The following is a 23,765-nucleotide window of genomic DNA, read 5'->3' as shown; positions in this document are numbered from 1 at the left end:
AGTCAGACTATAGTAAGTCCTACCTGGTTAACTTGCACTCGATTGGTTTGAAATTCATGGAAATTGGCAGAGGCCAAACGGTAGTTTCCTTTTTATTACCTGAGCTTACAACAAAAATGAATAGTGAATGATGGCAACGGAGACTTAAACAGAAGGTGTTTTCAAGTGACGTTAAGCATTTGAGAAGCTGTCATTGACATAGACCGGATAATATGCTATTTATAGGTCTTTCCTATCTGTTTAAAACTAGTGCCCTAATGACCTCAGGCAGACAGCGTTTCATAGCCTAGTTGCTCTATGTGTTTGGAAGCAGCAAAACCATATATTTTAAAAGAAATACAGGGGTGGCCGATTAGCTCAGTTGGTTAGCATGCAGGCTCATAACACCAAGGTTGCCAGTTCAATCCCTGCATGGGCCGCTGAGTTGCGCCCTCCACAACTAGATTGAAACAACTACTTGACTTGGAGTTGATGGGCCCTGGAAAAACACTGTTTCCCAATTAAAAAAAAAAGAAAAGAAAAAAAATAAAAGAAATACATAGTCTGTAATTCAGTGTTGTCTTTTCACTAATCTAGGCTCTCACCCCCCGCCCCTCCTACCTCTGAATATAAATTAATGACACTTTATGTGTTTCTTTGCTCCTCGGCCTTTTATATCAGGCGATTTTGGCAAACAGGTCACGTCTAGAAGTACGTGATAATGAACTCTGGGTCCTTTTGTGTCCAGAAAGCAGTCATGAGCCTGCAAGAGAGAGCAGTCTGTGGAGATGCCCATCAAGACAGTTAAAGACATGGTGGGTAGTCGTTGTGTTCCCTTGAAGAGCAGCTCTCACAAAAATAATTTATATTTGCACAAAAAACACCAAAAAAGGGGCTTTGTTAGCTGTTTTGTTTGAAGCAATTTTTAGGCTGATCTTTTAGTTGAAAATATTTAATTACTTGGTTTTTGTGTTTTTTTTTTCTCTTCATGGTTCATAAATTTTGCAACCACCTCTTTTTTTTTTTAACTAATTAAACTGAGCAGTTGTCTGTTGCTACAACTTCTGCCAAACAGCTGTTAGTGTTGGGTGGTAAAACAAAGAGACACAACACTCATCGCAAAAATTTGTTATATCCTAAAATACAAAATAAAAGAGCCAATTGGCCTGTTGTTTTCATTCCCGGGTGGGGGTTTAAATATTTAAACCTGCAAAATTGGTTGCTCTGATTCTGAATAACTCCGTGGATACCCTGACAATGTGAAATGTAAATTTCTTTTCTCTTCTTTTGGGGGCTTAGTCCTGTCACTCCTTCTGCACTGGCCGAGCTTCTCAACCTGCTGGACAGGAAAGCCATCTCTTCGTCTGCAGCTAAACAGGTATGTCCACACTTCCTAAAGCTTCTGACTGCTCTGCTACCCCAGGAAATGTTTTCTGTGAAATCAAATGCCATCACTAAGTGAATTTCATAATTGAAGTAGTAAATGCTTGTAGCTGCTATTTTTATACTGAAAGGTAGGAACATTTTATTTAGCAGATGAAATAAAGCCAGTATGTGCTAGGCAGGTGACTCACTTCTCATCTTTGCTAACCAAGAAGAAGAGTTACGTTTCCCAAACATTTGTCTATGTGAAAGGCTGGGGCCCTGCAGCTTGGGGCCTCAGACTGCTGGAACATCCCCTGTGCCCTGAGGTGTTCCCTCTCACTTCCTTTGCAGCCTCCCAGCCGCCCCTGAAAGTCAGTTCTTCAGCAAGGAGAATGAGGTCAGACAGGCTGCGGGCTCGCACTTAGTAGAGAAATTTTACACACCTGCCCAGTGTGTATGAAAACTCAGAAAAATAGCATCCTCATCAGAGGCCTTCTGCCTCATGTCCATCGCCTAACAGTCTCAGGTGGGTGAGATTCCTGTAATTCTGAGAACACGTGCAAATAAGATCCTAGAAAGACAAGCAACACCAAAGTGGCCGCCTGATCTCAGCTTCCGATTCACAGCTGTCAATACTTCAGCCAGAAACTTAATGTGATTTTAATGATGCCTTTTGCATTTAATATTCATACAGATCAGCAGTAGTGGCAGGTTACAAAGTGAGGCTTTGGAAAAGTGGCTGCTTTGGGTTAATTATGAGGCACCATGGAGCATACACCGACTCTGACAGGAACTAACAAAGGCCCTGTTTACCCACCACCTAGTGAGGCTGTCGGCTACGGGGACCGCCACATTTGGGAAAGGATTTTGGCCGCCTCGCCGCCCTCAGAGGAATACAAAGGTTTATGACCATGCTCAGCAGTAGCAGAAAGATTAGAGGGCCTGAGGGCAGAAATAAACCTACACACACACACACACACACACACACACACACACACGCAGATGAATTGTAGCGTTTGAAATGAGAGGGGGAAAACATTCTTCCCCTTCCCACTCACCTTGTCTCACCAAAATAAGGGAAAAAAAAAAACACGTAATGCAGTGAATATGATAGGTTCAGTAGGAAGAAATGGAAAATGGTGAAAGATGCTGACAGCTAGGTTCATATATAGATCAAGACAAGTTGGGATTCTAAACAGACTTCCAGCATGTTTAAAGGAGGTGGGGTGAATCCTGGCTTCTGTGAAGCAATCAAAGTGAAGCAAGAGTCTGTCGGATTAGAAAGGTGTGAACTGTGTGCTGCATAAGGAAATCTCCCTATAGATCAGTGCCTTGAGGATTTTGCTTTTTTATTTTTCTACTTTGTTCTCTGTTTTTAAGAAAATCACTTATTGATTTTCTGGTGAAAAAGAGAAAAGGGTATTTTATTTTTATAAAGAATCCATTCTTCTATTGGTATATATTCATGGAAAGGTGCCTGGAATGGTGTCCAACCCATATTAGTAGTAATTATTTCAAGGTGGTAGAATTTGAAAAATCTTTATATTTTTCTGCATTACTTAAACTGTTTTAATTACCACAGCTTTGTAGTATAGTTTGAAATTGGGGAGTGTGATGCCTCCAGCTTTGTACTTTTTTCGTAGGATTGCTTTGGCTATTCGGGGTCTTTAGTGGTTCCATAAAAATTTTAGGATTTTTTGTTTTATTCCTGTGAAAAAATGCCATTGGGATTTTGATAGGGGTTGCACTGAATCTATAGATTGCTTTAAATATAGATATTTTAACAGTTAATTCTTCCAATCCATGAACATGAAATATCTTTCTATTTCTTTGTATCTTCAATTTTCAATATTGTCTTGTAGTTTTCAGTGTTTAGGTCTTTCACCTCCTAGGTATTTTATTTTTGATGCATTGTAAATGGGATTGTTTTCTTCATTTCTCTTTCTGATATATATTAGTATATACAAATGCAACAGATTTTTGTATATTGATTTTGTATCCTGCAATTTGACTATATTTGTTTATTATTTCTAATAGTTTCTTTTGGTAGAGTCTTGAGGGTTTTCTACATACTAAATCATGTCATCCACAAATAGTGCCAGTTTTACTTCTTTCTTTCCAATTTGGATGCCTTTTATTTCTTTTTCTTGCCAATTGCTGTGACTTGTATTTCTAATACTATGTTGAATAAAAGTGGCAAGAGAGGGCATCCTTGTCTTGTTCCTGCTCTTAGAGGAGAAACTTCCAGTTTTTCACCTTTGAGTATATTAGCTTTGGGTTTGTCATATATGGCCTTTATTATGTTGAGGTACTTTCCTTCCAAACCCATTTTGAGAGTTTTCATCATAAATGAATGTTGTATGTTGTCAGGCGCTTTAATGCATCTATTGAGATTATCATATAATTTTTACCTTTCATTTTGTTAATGTGGTGTATCATGTTGATTGATTTTCAGGTGTTGAACTATCCTTGCATCCCTGAAATGAATCCCATTTGATCATGGTGTATGATCCTTTTAATGTATTATTGATTCAGTTTGCTGGTATCTTGTTGAGGATTTTTGCATTTGTGTTCATCAGAGATATTGGCATGTAATTTTCTTTTTTTGTGATGTCCTTGCCTGGTTTTGGTATCAGGGTAATGTTGGCCTCATAAAATGAGTTAGGAAACATTCATCCTCTTCAATTTTTTGGAAGGGTTTGAGAAATATAGGTATTAAATCTTCGAATGTTTGGTAAAATTCACCAGTGAAGCCATTTGGTCCTGGATTTTTTTGGGGGGGAGGTTTTTGACTACTCTTTCAATTTCCTTACTATTGATTGGTCTATTTTTTAACGCTTTTTCCCTTTAACCTTTATGTTCTAATTGTTTAACACCACATTCTGAATTTGAGTTGCAAATTTCTGCTTCTGTCTGCCACCTTAAAGCTTTGTGTACTTTTTGTCTTGTTTCAGGCAGAAGCTAAACATTTGTTGTAATGCAGGTCTTGTGGTAAATTCCCTCATTGTTTGTCTGAGGAAGCCTTTATTACTCCTTTATATTTAAAGGATTTAACTTTGCTGGATATATTATTCTTGGTTGCTGGTTTCTCTCTATCAATATTTTGAATATATCATTTCATTGTCTCCTGGCCTGTAGGGTTTCTGTAGAGAAATCTGATGGTAATCTGATGGGGTTTCCTTTGTAGGTTACTGTCCTTTTTTTCTCCGGTTTCCTTAAGAATTCTTTATCATTAACTTTTGACAGTTTTAATGTGTCTTGGAGAAGTTCTTTTTGCTCTGAGATAATTAGGTGTTCTCTTAGCTTCTTGAATGTTCAGTTCCTTCCCTAGGTTTGGGAAGTTCTCAATTATTGCTTTGAATAGGCTGTTTCCTTCTCTCTCTTCTTCTGGGATACCCATTATCCTTACGTTGCCCTTTCTAATGGAGTCCAATAATTCTCATAGAGTGCTTTCATTTTCTTAAAATCTTAGTTCTCTCTCCTCTTCCACTGGAATAATTTCTAGATTTCTTCTGTTTCTTCCATCTCTTAGGGCTCACTAATTCTTTCATCCACATGGTCTGCTCTATTTCCAGTGCTTTCTAATGCGTTCTTCATTTCATTTATTTTCTTCATCTCCAGAATTTGTTTGGTTCTTTTTTATAGTTTTAGTCTCTTTGGTAAAGTACTCCTGTTCATTAATTTTATTCTTGAGCTTATTGGACTGCCTTTCTGAGTTTTCTTGTACCTCATTGAATTTCTTCATAACTGCTATTTTGAAATCTCTATCAATTAGATCACAGCCTTCACTGACTTTAAGCTTGGTTTCTAGAGAATTATTATTTTTTGTTTTTCTGTTACTGTGTTATCTTTGTTGTTTGTGGTCTTGATAGATTGTGCCTCTACTGGCATTTGAAGTAGTGAGCCCTTTTCTTATTTAGGTAGTGTTTAATTTTAATAATTCAGAAAGTTGATCATTAGAAGTCTTTCTTTTGTTTTCCAGCAGATGGTGCTATAGTGCAAGTTTTTATTTTCTCTTACCTCTTGCACCTGGAGGGGGGCATAGCTATAGTCATGGGAGTCACTGCCTGGGTGACCAGGGTGGTGGGTGTTCCCACTGTGTCTGTCTCCTGGGTCTCAGGGTACCACCACCCTGGTGTGGGGATGTGGGGGTGAAGGGGAGCTGGGTTCACAAGTCTGTGCTGTAACCTGGTTCCCTACGGCCACTGGCACCACTGTGCTGTAGCCAAGAGGAGGTAAGTTCATCTCTGCTGCCGCTTCTGGGCTCAACTGCCAAGGGGGAGGGAGCGAGACTCCCCAGCGCTGACACCTCTGCCCGGCCATAGTGTGGAGGCCACGCCCTGACTCCTTCGCCACTGCCGTGTTCGCTGGGGAACCGTGTCTGTGAGCACTGTCCCTGTCCTGTCCCTGGTCCTGCCTCCCCTGCGCATTCCAGTACCCACCTTCCCATGTACGGATGTGTGGATCTCGGGCTAGTGTGTTGGGCAGAGGAACCTTTGTTGGGTTATAGATGCCGGACTAGTTGTAGATTTAAGGGGAGTGAGTGGGGTCTTGTCTTCTGCACCACGATGTTCTGTAGTATACTTCAAAAAAAATGTGTTACAATTATTTTTTACTGATTTTAATAGAAGAATCCAAGTAGGCCTTTGGTTTTGGAAACCCGGTAAGCCCGAGTGTGCTCAAGCTGGTTCTACTGGTTATTGGTGTTTCCTCTGCCAGAGCTGGAAGAGGTTCCATTAGTGATCAGGTGACCTGGAGGTGAGGAAGAAAGTTGACTGAGTGACTGACTCCTAAGGATGACAGGTATGCAGCAAGAATCATCCTGTTTTGAGAACATTCTGAGTTTCAAAGAGTCTCCCACTTCAGATCTAATTTATTATTAATCCATTTCTCACCACCTGTGTCTCCCTTACATCACTGCCCAGTATTTTCATCCCTTACACATTTGACTGCACCTTCCAGGGGTTCCAGCAATGCTTCTCAGATTTACAAACCTCATCCCTTCAGCACCCTGAAGGCCAGGGGAGTTAAGAGGTCGCTGCGATGAAGCCACCCTATTTTTCAGAAATGGAAGGAAAAACTCAAAGGTTATTTATCATCATGAGCGACCTAGTAGCTGTAGACAAAAACATCTGGATTCCTCTCACAGGATCCAATTCTTTCTACTGAAGCAGCAGGTGCAGCCCCATCTCCTCCCCTCGCCAAGGACGGGGCCCACCAGACCCACCCAGCAGAGTCACAGCTCAGCGCAGCCCAGGATCCCTTGTGAACCCCTTGTGACTCAGAGGCCCTGGGTGTGGTGCAGACTGCTGGCCAACCACACCCCGGGAAATCAGGCAGGATGTGTCTCTCCTTTGTGCTCGCCTGACATAGGTGTGGATGATTCACTGTCTCCCGAGGGTTGTCCGGTTGTGTTAACAGTGAGATGAGGCTGATTGGGATTCCTTAGAGATGAAAATTGAACTTTAATATGCAAGTGTGCCCTTTAAACAATTTCCTCTTGTCTAGTTTGGGGTCTGCTTTAAGCAGAAATCGCCAAAAGCCTTTGTAGACAGTGTTACAAACCATGCATACAAATGCTTGGATGTCTTTTTCTCCTTTTTAGTGCTTCAGCTCTTGGCGCATTTTACCCTGCCCTGCTTCTTGTAAGGGCTTGGGTGGATGTTTGTTCCTTTGTAGAAGGGTGACCTTTCACAATACTTGCCTTTGACCAGAGGGGACACCCCGCACTGTAACTGTCACAGCTCCCTCCCAACCATCTCCCTTGAACAGGTCTTTCCTCCACACTGACCCTGGAAGCGCCCAGGACAGGGAGGCCTGCCTGCTTTTCCTTCCATCCTTCCTTCTAGATACTTTAAAAATAGCTTTAGTGGGAGAAAACACCTGGGTAGTAGTTAAGAGGGTGTGTGAATTTGTCCCCAGGAACTGAAGGCCGCGTGTCCTGGGTCCTAGCTGGCTCCAGCGGTTGGTGTGATTGAGGGTTCCCAGCTTGCATTACTCCATAGTTTCAGTGGCCGTTTATTAACACAGGTGACCAGCACTGCACTGGGAATCCCTTGTTGTTTGTCTTGGGTGGGCAACAGCAGGGCCTGGGAGCTGCACTCCTGGCCAGAAACAGTTGCACTTCCCAGGGTGGTGATTACAGACAGAAGCTGGGGGTTTGTACTGCAGCAGAGGCTGGCAACCTCTGAGGCCATTGTGTTTGCAGCAAGAGGGCCAGGGGAGGGACTCTGCAGAGTAGGGCCCTTCCTCAACTCCCACCCTGCTGGGCTCCAGCCAGGAAGGCACAGTGTGTCAGCCCTGGGGCTGAAGCTGGCCGCAGTGGCCGCTTGACTAATCTGGGACGTTAATAAGCTGATGTATTCCAACTCTGGGAGTGGAGTACACTCCAGCCACCAGGCTTCTATTTGTTCCTGGAGGCCACTGAAGTGTTTTTCTAGGGTCCCTTCCTTTGTACCCCCACCCAGCGCGCTTTCTCAGAGAGCAGCCAGCCCTCTGCATTTAAAAGCATCCGTCCTGGCGTTGTCCTGCTTCTCCCTCTGAATGGTGTGGCTTGGCAGGGATCCTGAGCTGCCTCACATCACCTCTTCTGGTTCTTGAGCCTGTGGGGTCCCAGCTGTATCAGGTGTCAGGCAAAGGCTGACACCCTAGTCAGCCGCTGAGGTCCTCTCTGTGCTTTCAGCTGCAGCGGGAGCAGAAGTGACGTGGGCCTGGGAGTGGCCCGTGATTGGCAGGCATGCCTGTTTCCAGGCCCAGGCGGTAAGGCCATGGCTGCTGTGCTTTTGTCTTCCTCTTCCTAGAAAGGGTTGCTGCATGGATTCTTTGAGCCACTCCTTGCAGTTGATTTCCGTTTTGAGCCAGAGATCTAGCTCTCTCTCTTCCTGAATGTTGGACATTTTCAACTAGGAACTTTTTTAGGAGACTATAGAGATGAACAAAATTAACATTGGTCAAAGCCTAAATACCTAACAGTAGGGGGTAATTCAATTAAATTATGATAAATACATTTGATAGAGATGGGTTTTAATAGTAAGAAAGCACTTCTGTAATAAGTGAAATAAGCAGGTCGCAAATTGTCTGTACATTATGATCACAACTATGGTGCAAAACAGAAAAGATAGGACAGGAAAACGCCAAAATGCTAACACTGCTTATCTTGAGGGAATGGGAGTACAGGTGATGAGACACTTATCTCCTCTATATTTCCGTATTTTTTACAGCGATCATATATTAACTATTTCATAATGAGAAACAATGTTTTTAAGTCTTAGTTCAAGAAAAATACATCAGGGAAAGAAGGCAAGAATCCTTCAGACTTGCTTCTGGCAGCTCCCTTGAGCACGCTCCGCATTGTAGACTGCTCGGTTCTCCCATTCCCCATTGATACGCTTGTTGAGGGCAGGGAAAGCTCTCACCTGCTTTTGTGCCCCCTCTCTCTACATGCCTTAACTCATTGTCGGGCTGACTAAATACTTGAAGAACTGAGTTGAAGGCCTGTATGTTCTGTATTTTTCTAAGAGGAGGGACAGGTTTTCCCTAAGCACCCAGGGCTGTTTGGTGGTAGCCAGAGGGGCGCCCTGCGAGGGAGCTGACAGAAGGACCCACGATGGACACCTCTTGGCCACAGTCTCTGTGGGTCTTCAGACAGCTGGGCTGGAGGCGCACTACCTCGCACAGCCATGATAAATATTTGTAGTTTGTTTCGGGCCAGACTGGGGAAAACGCTGAGCCCTGCTGAGACTCCGAGCATATCCCCCTTCATTTGCTTTGCTCTATGTGCTAATTTGTTTTTAATATTTCAGTTACTTTTTCAGTGAATTTTTCAATATAATATAGTTTCAAGTGTACAACATACTGATTGGACATTTATATACCTTGCAAAGTGATCACCCCAGTAAGTCTAGTACCCATCTGACACTATACACAGTTATTACAATATTATTGACTATATTCCCAAAGCTGTACTCTACATCTCTGACTATTTTTATAATTGCCAATTTGTACTTCTTAATCCCTTCACCTTTTCACCCAGCCCCCACACCTCCCGCCCATCTGGCAACCATCAATTTGTTCTCTGTGTCTATGAGTCTGTTTGTTTTGTTTTTTAGATTCCACATATAAGTGTAATCGTATGGTATTTGTCTTTCTCTGTCTGATTTATTTCACTCAGCATAATACCCTCTAGGTCCATCCAGGTTGTTACAAACGGCAGGATTTCATTCTTTTTTTTATGGCTGAGTAATATTCCATTATTTATTTGTACTGCATCTTTATTGATGGACTCCTAGGTGGCTTCTTTATCTTCACTATTATACATAATGCTGCAATGAACATGGGGTGCACACATCCTCTCAAATTAGTGTTTTGGGCCTCCGGATAAGTACCCGGACGGGGAACCACTGGGTCATGTATGGCAGTCCGTGTCTATTTTTCTAAGAACCCTCCACACTGCCCTACACAGTGGCTGCACCAGTTTACAGCCCCACCAACAGTACACGAGGGTTCCTCCCTCCACATCCTCGCCAGCACTTTGTTGATGATAAGCATTCCGACAGATGTGAGGTGAATCTCACCGTGGCGCTAACTGCATTTCCCTGATGACCAGCGACGCCGAGCATCCCTTCCTAGGTCTGTTGGCTATCTGCATATCCTCTCAGGAGAAGTGCCTATGCAGGTCATTCTTCAATTGGATTGTTTATTTATTTATTTTTGGTGTTGAGTTCTTTGACTTCCTCATATATCTTGGATGTTAACCTCTCGTGGAACATAACATTGGCAAATATCTTCTCCCTTTTTGTAGGTTATCCCTTTGTTCTGTTGTAGGTTTCCTTTCCTGTGCAAAAACTTCTTAGTTTAATGTCCCATTTGTTTATTTTTTCTTTTGTTTCCCTTGCCCAAAGAGACATAACCAAGAAATATTGCTAAGAGTGATGTCAAAGGGTTTATTACCTGTGTTTTCTTCTAGGAGCTTCATGGTCTCAGGCCCTACCCCTAAGTCCCCAATCCAATCTCAGTTTATTCTTCCATCTAGTGTAAGAAAGTGGTCCATCCTCACTCCCTGCATGTATCTGTCCAGCTTTCCCAGCACCATCCACAAAGAGACTGTCTTTACCCCACTGTACAACCCTGCCTCCACTGTCAGACCAGTCGACCATGTAGGTGTGGGCTTACCTGTGGGCTCTCCACTCTGCTCCACCGATCCACACATCCGTCCCCGTGTCAGTACCACACTGCCTTGACCACCATAGCTCTGGAGTACAGCCTGAAATCAGGTAGAGGGATACCTCCAACTTTGTTCTTAAGGTTGCTTTGGCTATTCTGGGGCTGTTATGTCGGGGCTGACCCCACAGAGCAAATGTCACTTTAGCGTGGCTCTGGTGCCAGCCCAGTCTGCCCTTCGGTGTCATTTGTGGAGCTGGCTGGGTGGTGCTCTGGTGCGATCTGAAGCTGGACACTGGGTGGGTTGTTTCTAGAGCCTCTTGGGAGGGGCTCCGGTGCAGGCCAAGGTCAGCTGTCGTTTCTGCTGGGCTTGGAGGCACTTGGAAGAGGGTATACTGTGAACCCAGGCCGGCTGCCACTTATCCTGGGCTTGGGACCTTTTGGTGGGCACCACATGTGCCTTAGTTGCAGCTATGTTTCAAGCCAAGACTGATCGCTACTTGTGTCAGGATTGGGGCCACTTAGCAAGAGGTACAGAGCATGCCAAGGCCAGCCATGGTTTGTTGACCTTTAACAGATACTAGGAAAATCCATGGCATGACCTGAGGCAGGCCATTTGTATGGAAAAGCCACTGGAAGTGGCTCAGGTGGGCCAGCGAGTTGGGTAAGTCGTGGTCTCAGGGAATCACCAGAGCAGGGTGAGCGATGTTAGCCAGGTTAATGGAGCGCTCAGATTTGGCGCCCACCTGCACCAGGCTGGCTGGGTGGGAGAAGAGCTCAACAAAGGAGCATTGGTGCCTGCTAGCACTTCTGTCCCCAGAGAGAGCTGCCATCACCCCTGCTCCTCCAGCCCTAAAGCCAGTCAGTGCAGTTTCTCCCCATATGTCCCTGGTGCATTTTGAGCTACTGCTCCTGAGCTGGAGCGAGTGAGTTTGTGAGCGAGAGTCCATGCATGGGCTGCTCAAGAGGACTGCCTCAGCCTCCAGCAGCCCTCCGTCTCACTCAGATGCAATCCCTGCTGGGTTTTTACAGCCAGATGGAATAGGTAGGGACTCCTGTTCCCGGCAGAGGTACCACAGGCTGGGACCCCTTGCTCTTCAGAGGGGACCACCACAGCTGAGATATCCCTCCTGATTAATTGCCACACTCTGGGTGTGGGACCTGCCCACTCCATGTCTCTGCTGCTCCTACCAGTCTCAATGTGACTTCTCTATAGGACTTCTGTTCAGCTAGTCTTCAGCTGGCTCTCAGGGATAGTTGTTAATAATTGAGTTGTAATTTTGATGCGGTCGTGGCAAGAGGCGAGCATAGCTTTTACCTACTCCGCCATCTTGACTGGAAGTCCTATGTGCTAATTATTGACCAGCGATTTTCCCGGGAGGAAAGGCTCCTGGCTGGCCCATCCTCCTCTGCAGTGGTCTCACGGGTGCTCAGTGCTCAGTACTGACTGCAGGCTAAGATGAAGGAGGTGCAGCAGGAGACCGGAAAACCACCCCCTTCCAGCTTACGTGAGAAAATTAAGAGGAATAAGGAAAACTACACTAGGAAATGCTTTCTTCAAAAATATTTTCTGTCTTCCAACTTTGATAAGTTTGGGGATTTGTTATCATTTTTTAAGTAGAAAAACCATTAAGTATAAACACCCTTAACTGTTAGTCATCCTAGCCAGATCTGGGGCCAGCCCCACCTGTAGGGGATAATGGTGGTAGACTGGGGTCCCTGTGGATTATAATTTATGTTTTCAGTTATTTTCCATTTTGTTTCTTCATTATGAGGCCACTCTCTTGCTCCCCTAAAATCATGTTTCCCAGCAGGCCGAGTTTTCTGGACCTCATGTAAGTGCAGTGGTTACTACCTTCTGCAGCCTGTATGGTTCCATCCTTCACCAAAATGTCATCTCAAGTAATTCAGTGAATGGGAGACAGAGCTGTGCCTGGCCCACGGAATCCTGTCAGCAGGAGCCCTGAGAGTCATCCTCTCACTCCTCCCCCAGCCCCTCCCTGCCCTGTGGTTTGAGTCAGCCAGTAGGGCTTACCTGTCGCTGCAGGTGCGGCCTCCTGCTGCTCTGAGGGAGCAGCTCAGCAGGCAGAGCCTCGGGTGTCTGCACGCTGCCCTGTGGCTCAGCCTCCTTCCGGACGCCTCGGGAGGGAGGCAGGGCACCTATGGGCTGAGCCCACCAGCACCTGCTCGGCCTGCCCCAGCTGCAGCAAGTGGAGCTGACTTCTTGCTTCCCTGTCCCTCTCTCCTGCCTCTGGCCTGTAGGTGTTTGAGGAACTGTGGAGGAGCAAAGGGAAGACTCCAGCGCATATTGTTTCAGAAAAAGAGCTTGGACTGCTGCAGGATCGAGAGACACTGGAACAGCTTTGCCAGGCCACAATGGAGGAGCATCCGCAAGTGGTAATTCCCCACAGGGTGAAGAGCGCCTTCTTGCGCAGCTGGAGGGACCGCCCTCCTGGCCAGCAGAGGGCCCGCCTGCAGACACGGCCCAGGGCCCGCCTCTCCCCTGCTCCCTGTGGCGGCCCGGAGGCACTTCCTACTAATGGCTGGCCCAGTTTCATCAATAATTACATAAGTGTTTTTGTCAGTGTTTAGTTAAGGTCAAGAGGTGAAATCAGGTGAATACTAGAAAAATACACCTTTTCCCAAGGAAAAGGAACATTCACCCCTGCAGTTTAATCTCATGGAGTTTCAATTTGAAGGGCTATTCTAAACTCACTAGATCCAAGTTTTGACCTCCCAGGCCTGCCGTCCTCTTCCAGGGCTGGCCTTGGAATCGGCTGCGGCTAGCTCTGCTTTATGAGGACCACCTCTCAATAATAAACCAGGAGGCATGACTGCAGAGGGGGGAGACACACAGGGAAACACTGTAGCTTCATGCCTTTAAGCTGTGCGAAGAAAGGCAGAAAGGAAAATTATTTGTAAATTATGGAGAAAATCCTTGACAGGAGCATAGCTGAAAACCAAGTAATTTTGTACTAGGTGCATAGAACCAAATAGAAAACAAAATAGAAAAGCAACAGTGAGTAGCATTCCTCCCTCCCCAAGCCTAATCATATTGTCTAGGGGAAAAGATTGTTAGCACATCTTTCAGAATAAAACCCACCCTCCCATCAGCTTCCAGGGACACTAACCGCGCTGTACTCCTGGCAAGGAGAACAAGCTTGCACTAGGGCTTGGCAGTCTCCACCCTCCTGCCTCATCTGTAGTGATTGACAAAGACACACTTTTAGTTTCAGACATTCTGCATCACTGAGTGCAAATACTCACATGTTACTGCTGATCAGAATGCTGCAGAGCGGGAGATCAGAGCGGGCGGCCCTGACAGTCGGTGGCTATTTGATAGGAACTCGGCACCTTCTGCCTGTGTTGTCCCCCATCCCACCCACCACAGTGCTCTGGGACAGAGGCCACCATGTGCACTTGTCTCTACTAAAAGGATCTTCTTGGCAGAGAGTGGGTAGAGAAGGAAAGCCATGCGTTTCAGTGCCACTGAACACCCTGGGACGATGAGAGGGCACCGCACTGATTAGACCAGATCGCCCATCTCAGAGAGGTTCCTCCTATCTGTGGGCAGCTCCGCGTGTCCCTGCCGCCCAGCAGGGCGCCCTTGTCCTGTGCACTAGCTTCTCTGGCTGTAGGCCATCACTCGGGGTGCCTCACAGTCCTCTGTCCATTTTAATCAGAAGGTAGAGTTAGCAACATCGCCTTTGACAGGAGCCTAGAAACCTCCTCAAAAGCTCACCCTCCCCTTTTATATCAGCATTAGAAGAAAAAACAAGTTTCAGTAAACATCCCCCTTAATGTAGGGTTTTTAAGTAGGAGTCTCTTCATTTTTCTCCTCTAAAACATTTTCTCCTGTCTTTAAAGGTGATGGACATGAAGAAGGGAAACCCCAGAGCCATAAATAAACTGATTGGGTTGGTCCGAAAAGCGACTCTCAGCCGAGCAGATCCGACTGTGATAAAGGAGATACTGGAGAAGAAGCTGTAGCCATGAGATGATTCGGGTCCCCCTGTCTGAGGGAGAACCGTGCAGCCATGACCGGAGCCTGTGAGACCTGACGTCCCAGCCTCGCCCAGTCCCTGTGCCAAGCCGGAGCCTGACAGCACACTTGACCCTGTGCCCTGGGGTGCCACCTCTACAAGACCAGCAACCTCACCCGTGTGTGTGCGTCCTGACGTCAACATGGCTCCATTCTAGCTGCGGCAGAGGTAAAGAAATAGCACATTCTAGCACTTAATAATTCTGAACTAAATGAAACATACTATTTCAAATACTGTTACCTTTCTAAGAAAACTTCATTGTGCAGTTCCTTCAACTGTTTCTGGGCCCATCCTAAAGCCAGCATTGTTGCAGGTGCTGGGGACGAGCAGCGATCCAGACACCAGAGTCCGGATGCAGTGTTTCGGACCTAAAATTAGGTTAATGAAGAGGCAGACAGAGCAAAATAAATTCATTGACACAGCGCGAACATATGTGTGTTTAGGGAGGTCCCTGAGGGCAGAGCAGGAGGATGTCAGTCATAGTATTAGGTATTTGTACTGTTCACCCAGCCACTGAAAGCGACGCTGCTCATTCGACTCCCAGTGGGTCCCAAGTCTGAGGCAGAGGTCTGAGAATAAATGAATTTCTTTTTTTTTTGTAAAATAGACAACAGAAGTTTTCAAATAAATTTAATGAATAAAATATATACTGAAATATCACATAAAAAATTAACTTACACTTCAAAGATTGTGCAGTTGACAGTCTCCTCCCCCCCCCCCCAACCTCAGGCCAAAAACAGATAAAGAGAAGAATAAACTGTAACATTAAATTGATTTGTTTTGCCTGGAAAGAATAAGATTATAAACTAGTAAATCAAAATCTTGACCTTTAACAGTAATTGTGATGCAGCTAACTGTGTGTCCATGAAGGCTGGGTCTCTTCACCCTGTTCTCATGACAATAATACTATTTCTCTCAATCATTCTGGGGCGCCCCGTTTGTTCATTATATGCCTTTGTTACCACTGACTCACAATGCTTAAAGACCAGTTTTGCAAATGCTGTTTTGTAAAAGTTCATGTCAGACTCACATACATAAGAGAAGAACTCTTGTGGAGGCCTTGATTTTATACTGGATTCTCCAGCCTAAGGAGAGGACAAGCGTTTCCATCGTGAACAGCACTCCAGTGGCAGCTGGGGACCTGGGGAAAGCAGACCTTCCCATCGCCAGTTTAACAATTAATGATTACAGGGCTTCCCCACTAGGAATAATGGGAGGAGCGTCCCGCTTACCCAGCCGAAAAGGCAGAGGCAGAAAGGAAATGCGTTGTATGGTCCATTTCAGACAAGCATGAAGGTTTAAAAAACAACTTTAAAAAAAAAACTTAGAATTATGAGAATATGTTCCATCACCCAGGAAGCCTTGTGCCCCTCACACGTGCTGTCACAATACTGAAAACTTGGGCTAACGTAAACTGTTTTAATTAAGCCTCATTTCGAGACAGAAAGGCAGAGTCAGTTCTCTCCCCTCACAAGTGTCTATGAATTACAGACGGGCAGTGGATTCTGGAGGAATTGCTGTTTTGTAAGAATAAGGTTTAGTTTTGTTTTACAAACTCCATTTTCACCAAAGGTCTAGCTTCTTAGTCATCAAACTTTACAGAAAGCAAAAGCACTTTCCAGACCACTTTAAGTCAAAGGCTTGAATGGAGTAGGGGCAGCCAGAGGAAGATGGTTTATCAAAACTTAGGTCAAGTGCAAACTGTATTATGGACTGACCATTTCCCGAGAAACGTGCCAGTATCATTACAGCACTTGGTCTTTACCACGCTAATTGTTGTCCAGCTCTGAGCAGCTGCCTGTGGTCCTGAATGCCTATTTCTCAGATCCTGAAAATTAGACTGTTAGGATGTTATAACTGCTAATAAAAAACATTTATCAAACTACAGCTCAGATATCTTACTTGGAACCTGACTAGATATTCGAAAGATATGTTTACATAACACCCTAATGAATTTCTTAGGGTGTTATGTAAACATATCTTTCGAATATCTAAAAGTATGGCTGTGCTCATAAATGGGCCTCAGTGAAATACAGTTTTAAATACTTTTTTGCATGAGTATGACTTTGGTTTGCTCTTCAGGGGCAAATCTCATTAAAATGTATGAGTTGGCACCATAGGTGAAGCCATTGCCATCTGTCAATGCAATCCACACACCTGTAAGCTGGAAGGGGAATGTTCTGGAAAACTGGCTTTCCCCCAGGTCAGCCTGAACCAGCTCTGCCTGGTCAGGTCCAAGCCATGTGTCCTGTTGCTTGAGGAGGTTGGCTGGTTGGGTCTGGTGGGAGGGTAAGAATGCCAGCCTCAACACTCAGCATGCTACCTGACACCGGCTAAGTATTTAGTAAAAGTTCGTTAAATTTATGAAATGAAATTAATGGATAGCCTTTTGTGGGGCCCCTCTGTGTGAGTGGCTTGTATGGCCAACTTACTAGGCTTTTAAATTCTAGATATCTGGGTCCAGGAAGGAGCTTCTTGACTCTGTCCAGGCTTATGCATTAAAGAGAACTATTCCTATCAAGGTGTAGATAGGCCAGGAAAATGAACTTAGACCATTATTTACGCCGAGTTAAGGATGTTTTAACTGAGCCCCCACCCTTCTTTTTTGTAATTATTGCTAATCTGGAAGAAGGCTATAAAATTTTTGCAAGTACATACATACCCTCCTAGAGCTTTGAATTATTTAGTTGGTTAATTCCATTTATAGCTATGGCCATGACCCACAGTTTATACTGTATTTTTCATTCCTATTGAATTTAGCTGCATCATTGCAAGGATTCTACATAGTGACTGGGAAAAAACCCCACTAAATCTCTGAAAGGCCATATTATTTACCCATTACCAAAGGCAGTGTGGAAACGGCTGCCATGCCTCTTCAGATTGCAGACAAATGCACGTGGATTATCTGTGAAGAGAGCCTTGTTACAAATGGGCCTTTTGTAGACTTGTCCCAGTAAAAAGTCGGCTGACACACTAAGAAGCACAGACTTCTACAGCCTCAGCTCCATGAAATTTATAATCTGGCATAAGAGCTTCCATCATCCTTGTCAGGTTCTGAAATGATAGAGTAAATCCAAGTTCCCTAAAAGATGCCTGTAATACGTATCACACTCATGCTGACAGAACCTACTGGCAGTCTTGTTACCTGTGTAGGTGACAGTGAGTTAGAGTGACTTCCATGTAGTAAAACAGGAACAAGATTCACAGGGATCCCACGGGATGGGAAGGGTCAGTCATCGCCTGTTTAGGATTCTAAGTACAGAGGCCAAAGAACTCAAGGCTCCCCCCACCTTCTCCCTGCGCTCCTCTCTACAGAACCTCACCAGAAATCTTCTGCTAAAGCCCAAAAAACAATTCATGTTCCCAGAGCTCACTCTTAGGAAAAGAAAAAAAAAAAATGAGGCTTATATGATGGTAATTCAAAAAGAAAAAAAGTCAACTCCATTTTCTTAAAATGTTTCCTCAGTTATGTGATTTAAGAATGGAGTATAAACTGGCTTGACAGTGTTCTGTTTTAAGCTGTTATTTAATGGAGAATTAGTGCCGTGTGATTTATAGGCTGATGGTTGAAGCACGAAGGGGCCTGAGAATATCTTCCTAATGACTTAGCTACCAGCAGACCGCTGTTTCCAGGAAGAGCTAACACTGCAAAGCTGCCTGAGATGCGCAGCGAGCCGCAGATGACACTGGCCTGGACCAATGACTAGAAGTAGCACGTGCAGTAATAGCTGCCCTACAGTAAGCTGTTTCATAAAAATAGCAAGCATGACAGCCATTTCAGTAAATACAGGGCTGGTAATTAGCAATTAAATTGAACTGCCCTTAAATGAGAACTGGAGCGTATGCTGCAGACATTTAACATCATACCAGTGACATGTCCCACCGCTGCTCGGGCAGCACTTGTCTCATGAAAGCAACCTAGACACACTGATCCAGATTCAGAACGTGCAGCCCTACTGCAACCCCAAACCTCTAAATGGATGTGGAAATCAACCCACACGACCGCTACAACCAAGCTGTCTCAGAGACATCAAAAACAGCTTTCAACCCAGACCACCACTGGCTGCCCAAATTGAATAGGCACCCCGAGTATTCACGTATCCTGTTTCTAGATCCTACTCCTAGGAGGACGCTCTCCTGACAACACCAGGGCTCCGTGCTGTCTTAATGGATTGAAAACCAACAACTGTATGGGACCTAAATGAAAGCCACTTGCTAAGGAAAAATACTGCTGAGGACCCATAAAAGAACTGAACGCATCCTCCCTACAGGTGACAGACATCAGTTCCAACCCCAGCACATCAAAGGACTTGCCAAAATAACAGGAAAAGGGGGACAATTTCATAACTCTCTAAAGACCAGGAAAGGGAAGTTTCTATTGATAAAAATCCCACCTCAAATTGGTTACTCCAGCATCCCCATTTCATGGTTGAGAAATTATAATTTACCCCCATTAAATTGTATTTTAGGCTAACCTCAAATTTCTCTGTTTAAAAACTTATAAAAACATTTCCTTGGCCATTTCCAAAAATCAATTTTAAATATCCCAGTGCTCTCATATTACAGTGAACCACACAATTCACTCCATCTGGAACTTGACCTCAGTCCCTGACTTAGGAATTGGGGTCAATGTTGTGATGCCCCAGGAAGCCTTGACTGCCCAGGCCGATCGGCTGGACACAGTGATGCCAACCTCAGGGGCTGCACCAAAGGAGCTGCGTCCGCTGTGTCTCCCACAAGTAGCACCGCGTTTGACATGGGAGCCCGTCCACGTGAAAAAGTGTCCACACTCCTGGGCCACATTTTAAAGCATGCCACATATATCTTCAAATTGTTCCCCAAAACTCATTACAAAAAAAGATATTTCTAAGGGCCTCACCTACTACTTGATGACTGGAATATTCTACTTCATTACCAGGATTTCTTTTCCTACCCAGGAGGTCCCATTGTCACCCAGCTGCAGTACAATGTCGTCTTAGCTAGAGATCAATGATCATTCCTCCAGACCCCCCAGGGTTTGCTCTTCTCCTGTTTATAGCCTCGGAGTTCTGCTGTTTTTCCTCTGGCATGTCCACACCATTCCCTGAGCCATCCTTACCTAACCTACCTGGCTGTTCCACTCAACCACATGGATTTTCTGGTTCTCTATAAGGTATTTCTGGGTCAATTTTCTGACTTTATTTTTAAAAGCCCTGGACACAATACCCGAGAGGAGGGCTGCAGTGGATTCACATATATGAGCCAGTTTCCAGCCCCACACAGAGAGGGTTATCAGCATTAGTTTCCCACCCAACCCCCACTCCCCATGGGAATTAGGGTTCCTGCCTCTCACTCCACACTCTGCTCACCTCCGTCCTCCTTTAAAGGAAGTCTCCTTTGGAGCCTATTGAAAAACTATGAGGCACAAAATCAGTCTCTTTCCCAAGGGGCACCTTCCACAAAGGGAACGATGGTGTTCTCTAATAAAGCTTTATGGACTCAAGAAGAATCAACGCCATCACCAGATAATGGAGAGAAGTGCAAATCAAATCTAAAAGCTAAAGAATACAGTTGCCAGGCATGAGTTTAGCATTTTATATACCTGGTAAGTCCAAACTGGAAGACAAATACTTGTGCAAAACGAAGAGGATAACTTACAGCTTCAGTTCCATCTTTTTGTTCCTCTTTTGCTCCCGTAAGCCACCTTCTTTTCCAGTGGAGGCCTGTGGGCTGTGCAAATGCAAGCCGGCACCAGGGAGCCACGAGCAGGCCCGTTTGCTGGGCCTCAGAGGTCCTGGATGCTGCGCCACAGCTGAGCCAAGCGTTTTTCAAAACAGACAAATTTGAAGTCAGAAATGCACAATGAAGTGGTATCTTTGGTTTCTTGCTCAGACTCAAAAACACTGTGAAGCTGGCTCTTAGGAGGCGCCCAGCCCAGGCCAGGTCTCTCCACAGGCTGGCCTTCTCTCTCAATACAAAGCTGCTTTGAGATCCCTGAACCACAAAAGGGCAGCCTCTGCTCTGCAGGGTCTCCTGTGATTCTTTACTCCACTGACCGCCTGTACTAGGGGCCTGATTTAAACCAAAACAATGCTCCTGAGACACAGCCACCAGACCTGTGGCTGCCCCCCACCCTAGGAGTGCTCAGCAGTGATATCTGGGGAGGGGAAGGGAGAGGGAGGGAGAGGGAAACAGAGAGAGAGAGGGAGAGAGAGAGAGAGAGAGAGAGAGAGAGAGGGAGAGGGAGAAGGGAGAAGAAGAGAGAAAGGAGAAGGGAGAAGACGTGCGCACGCTGGGGCGTCCGTCTTCCCTCCAAACAGTGAGGCATGTCCTCTATATGTGCTTCTTACCTGCCCAGAATAGAGGGGAGTGGAATTGAATATTCATAAATATCAGCTGTTTAGGGTCTCGTATTTAGCCCACGATTATTTTGTGTTTCCCCCTTTTGGTGGTTGTGTAAGGAGATTGTGGCTCTATGTATAATGATGCCCCTTGGAGCAGGCTGACAAGCAGCAGAAAGGCACTAATACAGCACACTAGGGCCTCCTAATGAACCCTGTTACTCAGAAGGTGGCACCTCTGTGTGGACTGAGGCACCAGCAGGCACTTGGCGTGGCAGCGCTCCCTGGGATTTACATCCCACTCCCCAGAGTGGCTGAACAGTACCTGGTTCTCTACAAAGTGCAACATACTAGAAAAAGCAAACAGAATTTAAGATTAACTACCAGTGCTTTTACACATTACATTTAGTTTACCTTTATCCTTTACCCCCTCCCCCCTCCATACTCCCCCCATGCCAAAAAAAAAAAAACCCACTATGAAATAGCTTCACAAATTAACTTGTTTTTCATAAAACACTTTAAAAAATAATGATTGTCTTCTTATATAAGTACATGATACCACGCTTTCTCTATCTGATCAAACTCCTGAAAACCAAAGTAACAGTTTGCATAGGTACATTTCGCTTTGTGCAAATCTTACTAAACTAAGGCTATTTTCAGTGTTTAAGTAGCAATACACTGATTAAATGAAATCTCTCAAACAACAAGAAACTATCCCTGTGTTCCAAGTTCCCTCCACCCACATCTGACTTCCCAGGCAGGTAGCAGAGACCAATGACGCGCCCACACCAGAAGGCAGGTGGGCAGAACCTAAGTCTGGGAAGTAGAAGGCAAAAGGCCTTATGACATGTGCTTCCGTGATGGAGGCAAGGGGGCTCCATCTTTATCCTTTCCTTTTATAACATGGAAGCCCACGCGCAGAAGGCAACAGGAGTAGGTGTGTGTTCTTCACATGCTGTTGAAGAGCCAGCCTTCTGACATGGGGCACATCCAGAGATCACTGAACCCCAGTATTCGTTTGGTATGACCTAAGCTGCAAGATGAGTTGACTCAGAGGGACGGGAGCATAATAACCACCAAAAAAATTTTAGTTGGAAAAACTGAGTGTAGAAAACCTGCCACAGGAGCCACCAGCTTATGAGACTTACATTCTATATAACGTAGGGTGGAAAGACCCGGCTAGAGAGAGGAGGTGTCCAGAAAATCCCCCTCCCCGTAAATCAAGTATTTTCAGGAAATATCAAAGTAGAAATTTTTGTAAGCAGCTTTGCATTTAACATTCAGTCCAGATACTAAAACCTTAAAAAACAAGAACCTCTATTAAAAAAAAAAAAAGCTAAAGCTAACAATAGGAGTCTTCAAAGTCACCCAAAATCTTGTAGCACAGGATGGAGTGTTCCTGGGCCAAGGCGGCCAGTTCCTTCAGGAACTCAGGGAAGAGGGCAGCGGCCAGCATGGTGTTCCTCACGGGCAGCGGCAGGCTGGGCGGCACCCCGGCCACCTTGGCTCTGTTTGTCAGGAAGGGCTGAAGCACTCTTGGGGGACCATCCAAAAGGTTCTTGCCAGTTCCTGTCCTGGAAGCATCCTGAATGGGATCTGAAACCAGAAAGCAACTGTCACAGTGACCGCCATAGCCCTTTACGTCCGCCTTCTTAAGTCAAGTGTGTGGGTAGGTGGAGAATGTCTGGTCACGGGTTCAGCAGATAACCTCCGGCATATAGCATGTGAAAGACTTTTATCCCAAATCCTGTACAAGGAACTTCCTACAGAAATCGTGATAAGAATTTAGGTTTATCAAGAACCCTCCATGCCCACGGCATGGCAAGGGGAAAAAAAATGAAAAAGGCATCTTCTGCCGCTGCATCAACCAAATGAAGACTTAGCTCACCAAGATGGTTATTCAGGGACATCCAGAGGCTCCACCTGCTCTCCCAATGTCCCCGTGTTGGGCGACAGTCCTATGTTTGCCAGCTAAGCCTTGATCACAGGAGGCAGGCTGGGGCCACGCCAAGCTCTCTGCAGCTCAGGCTCCGGCCTCTAGGGCTCCCTGGTGACCCCCGACCCCTTCTAGCCAGGACCTCCAGCCTTTGGTGGAGAAGAGAATGGAAGAAGCCTTTTAAAGGTTGAAAATAATGGAGAGAAATTTGAGTGCTGGTAAGACCTGACTGCGCACGTCCCATAATCGTGGGCATCTAGTGGCAGCAGTGGCTTAGAAGCCTCCATTTAACGACTGTTTCCAGGGTTTCGATTTCAGTTTCAGTAACATAGGTCTAAGATGATATGAGCCCAAACTTGAACATATTCAAGTGATTTGCATTTTCACATCAAAGCAGTTTTGCTAATTAAAATGGTCCAGCATTCCCGACTATTTAATTCTTGAATATCTGAACATTTCCGGACTTCGTGTATTTATAGGAATCATTTATGTCTTCTTCTGCCCCCTACTCAAACAGTCTCATTACTCCTTATAAATCATTATTTTCAAGCTCTTCATTATTTTGGCCGCTTTTCAGAATTCAGTCCCATTTCTCAACACTCTTCTCAGAGTGTCGCTTAACTACAGTACTAAAAATTCTTGACATTTATAGTACTTTCCACAACTCACTACTATAGTCTCTAGTGTTAAAAAAAAAAATCCTCCACTTTACTGCTTTAAATATCCTTTCAGATTAAAGCTTATCACAATATGTGCCATAAAGAACTAGAAAAGTTGTTGAGAAACTGTCTGCTGCCTTTCAGCAGAAACCCACACATGTCCTGACGACAGCGAGGCCAAAAGTGCTGACATCACTGAGGTACATGCCAACCTTGGCGACCACCCCCTTAGCACCCTCACCCTAGCCCTCCATCAGTGCAGCTCCCCGAAGAGCCCGGAGAAGAACACCAAGGAAGCCAGCGT

The 23,765-nt window shown here is 45.1% G+C and overlaps 2 protein-coding genes across 17 annotated transcripts in view; one reads left to right on the top strand and one right to left on the bottom strand.

Annotated features, from left to right (window-relative positions):
* The window catches only part of GATB (glutamyl-tRNA amidotransferase subunit B), a 67,834-nt gene extending 52,366 nt beyond the window's left edge, over nucleotides 1–15,468 (top strand). For all 5 annotated transcript variants that reach the window (XM_019641196.1, XM_019641197.1, XM_019641195.1 and 2 more), the window contains 3 exons: nucleotides 1,279–1,357; nucleotides 12,766–12,900; nucleotides 14,371–15,468. In XM_019641196.1, coding sequence (XP_019496741.1) covers nucleotides 1,279–1,357; nucleotides 12,766–12,900; nucleotides 14,371–14,493 — 337 coding nt within the window. In that variant the 3' untranslated portion in view covers nucleotides 14,494–15,468. The remainder of the gene's footprint in view (nucleotides 1–1,278; nucleotides 1,358–12,765; nucleotides 12,901–14,370) is intronic.
* Nucleotides 15,046–23,765, bottom strand: part of FHIP1A (FHF complex subunit HOOK interacting protein 1A) — a 208,684-nt gene continuing 199,964 nt past the window's right edge. For all 12 annotated transcript variants that reach the window (XM_019641183.1, XM_019641189.1, XM_019641182.1 and 9 more), the window contains one exon: nucleotides 15,046–22,462. In XM_019641183.1, the coding sequence (XP_019496728.1) occupies nucleotides 22,209–22,462 (254 nt within the window). In that variant the 3' untranslated portion in view covers nucleotides 15,046–22,208. The remainder of the gene's footprint in view (nucleotides 22,463–23,765) is intronic.

The sequence above is a fragment of the Hipposideros armiger genome, unplaced genomic scaffold, assembly GCF_001890085.2.
Source record: "Hipposideros armiger isolate ML-2016 unplaced genomic scaffold, ASM189008v1 scaffold_58, whole genome shotgun sequence".
Lineage (NCBI taxonomy): Eukaryota > Metazoa > Chordata > Mammalia > Chiroptera > Hipposideridae > Hipposideros > Hipposideros armiger.
This window is presented reverse-complemented; position numbering and strand designations above follow the sequence as displayed.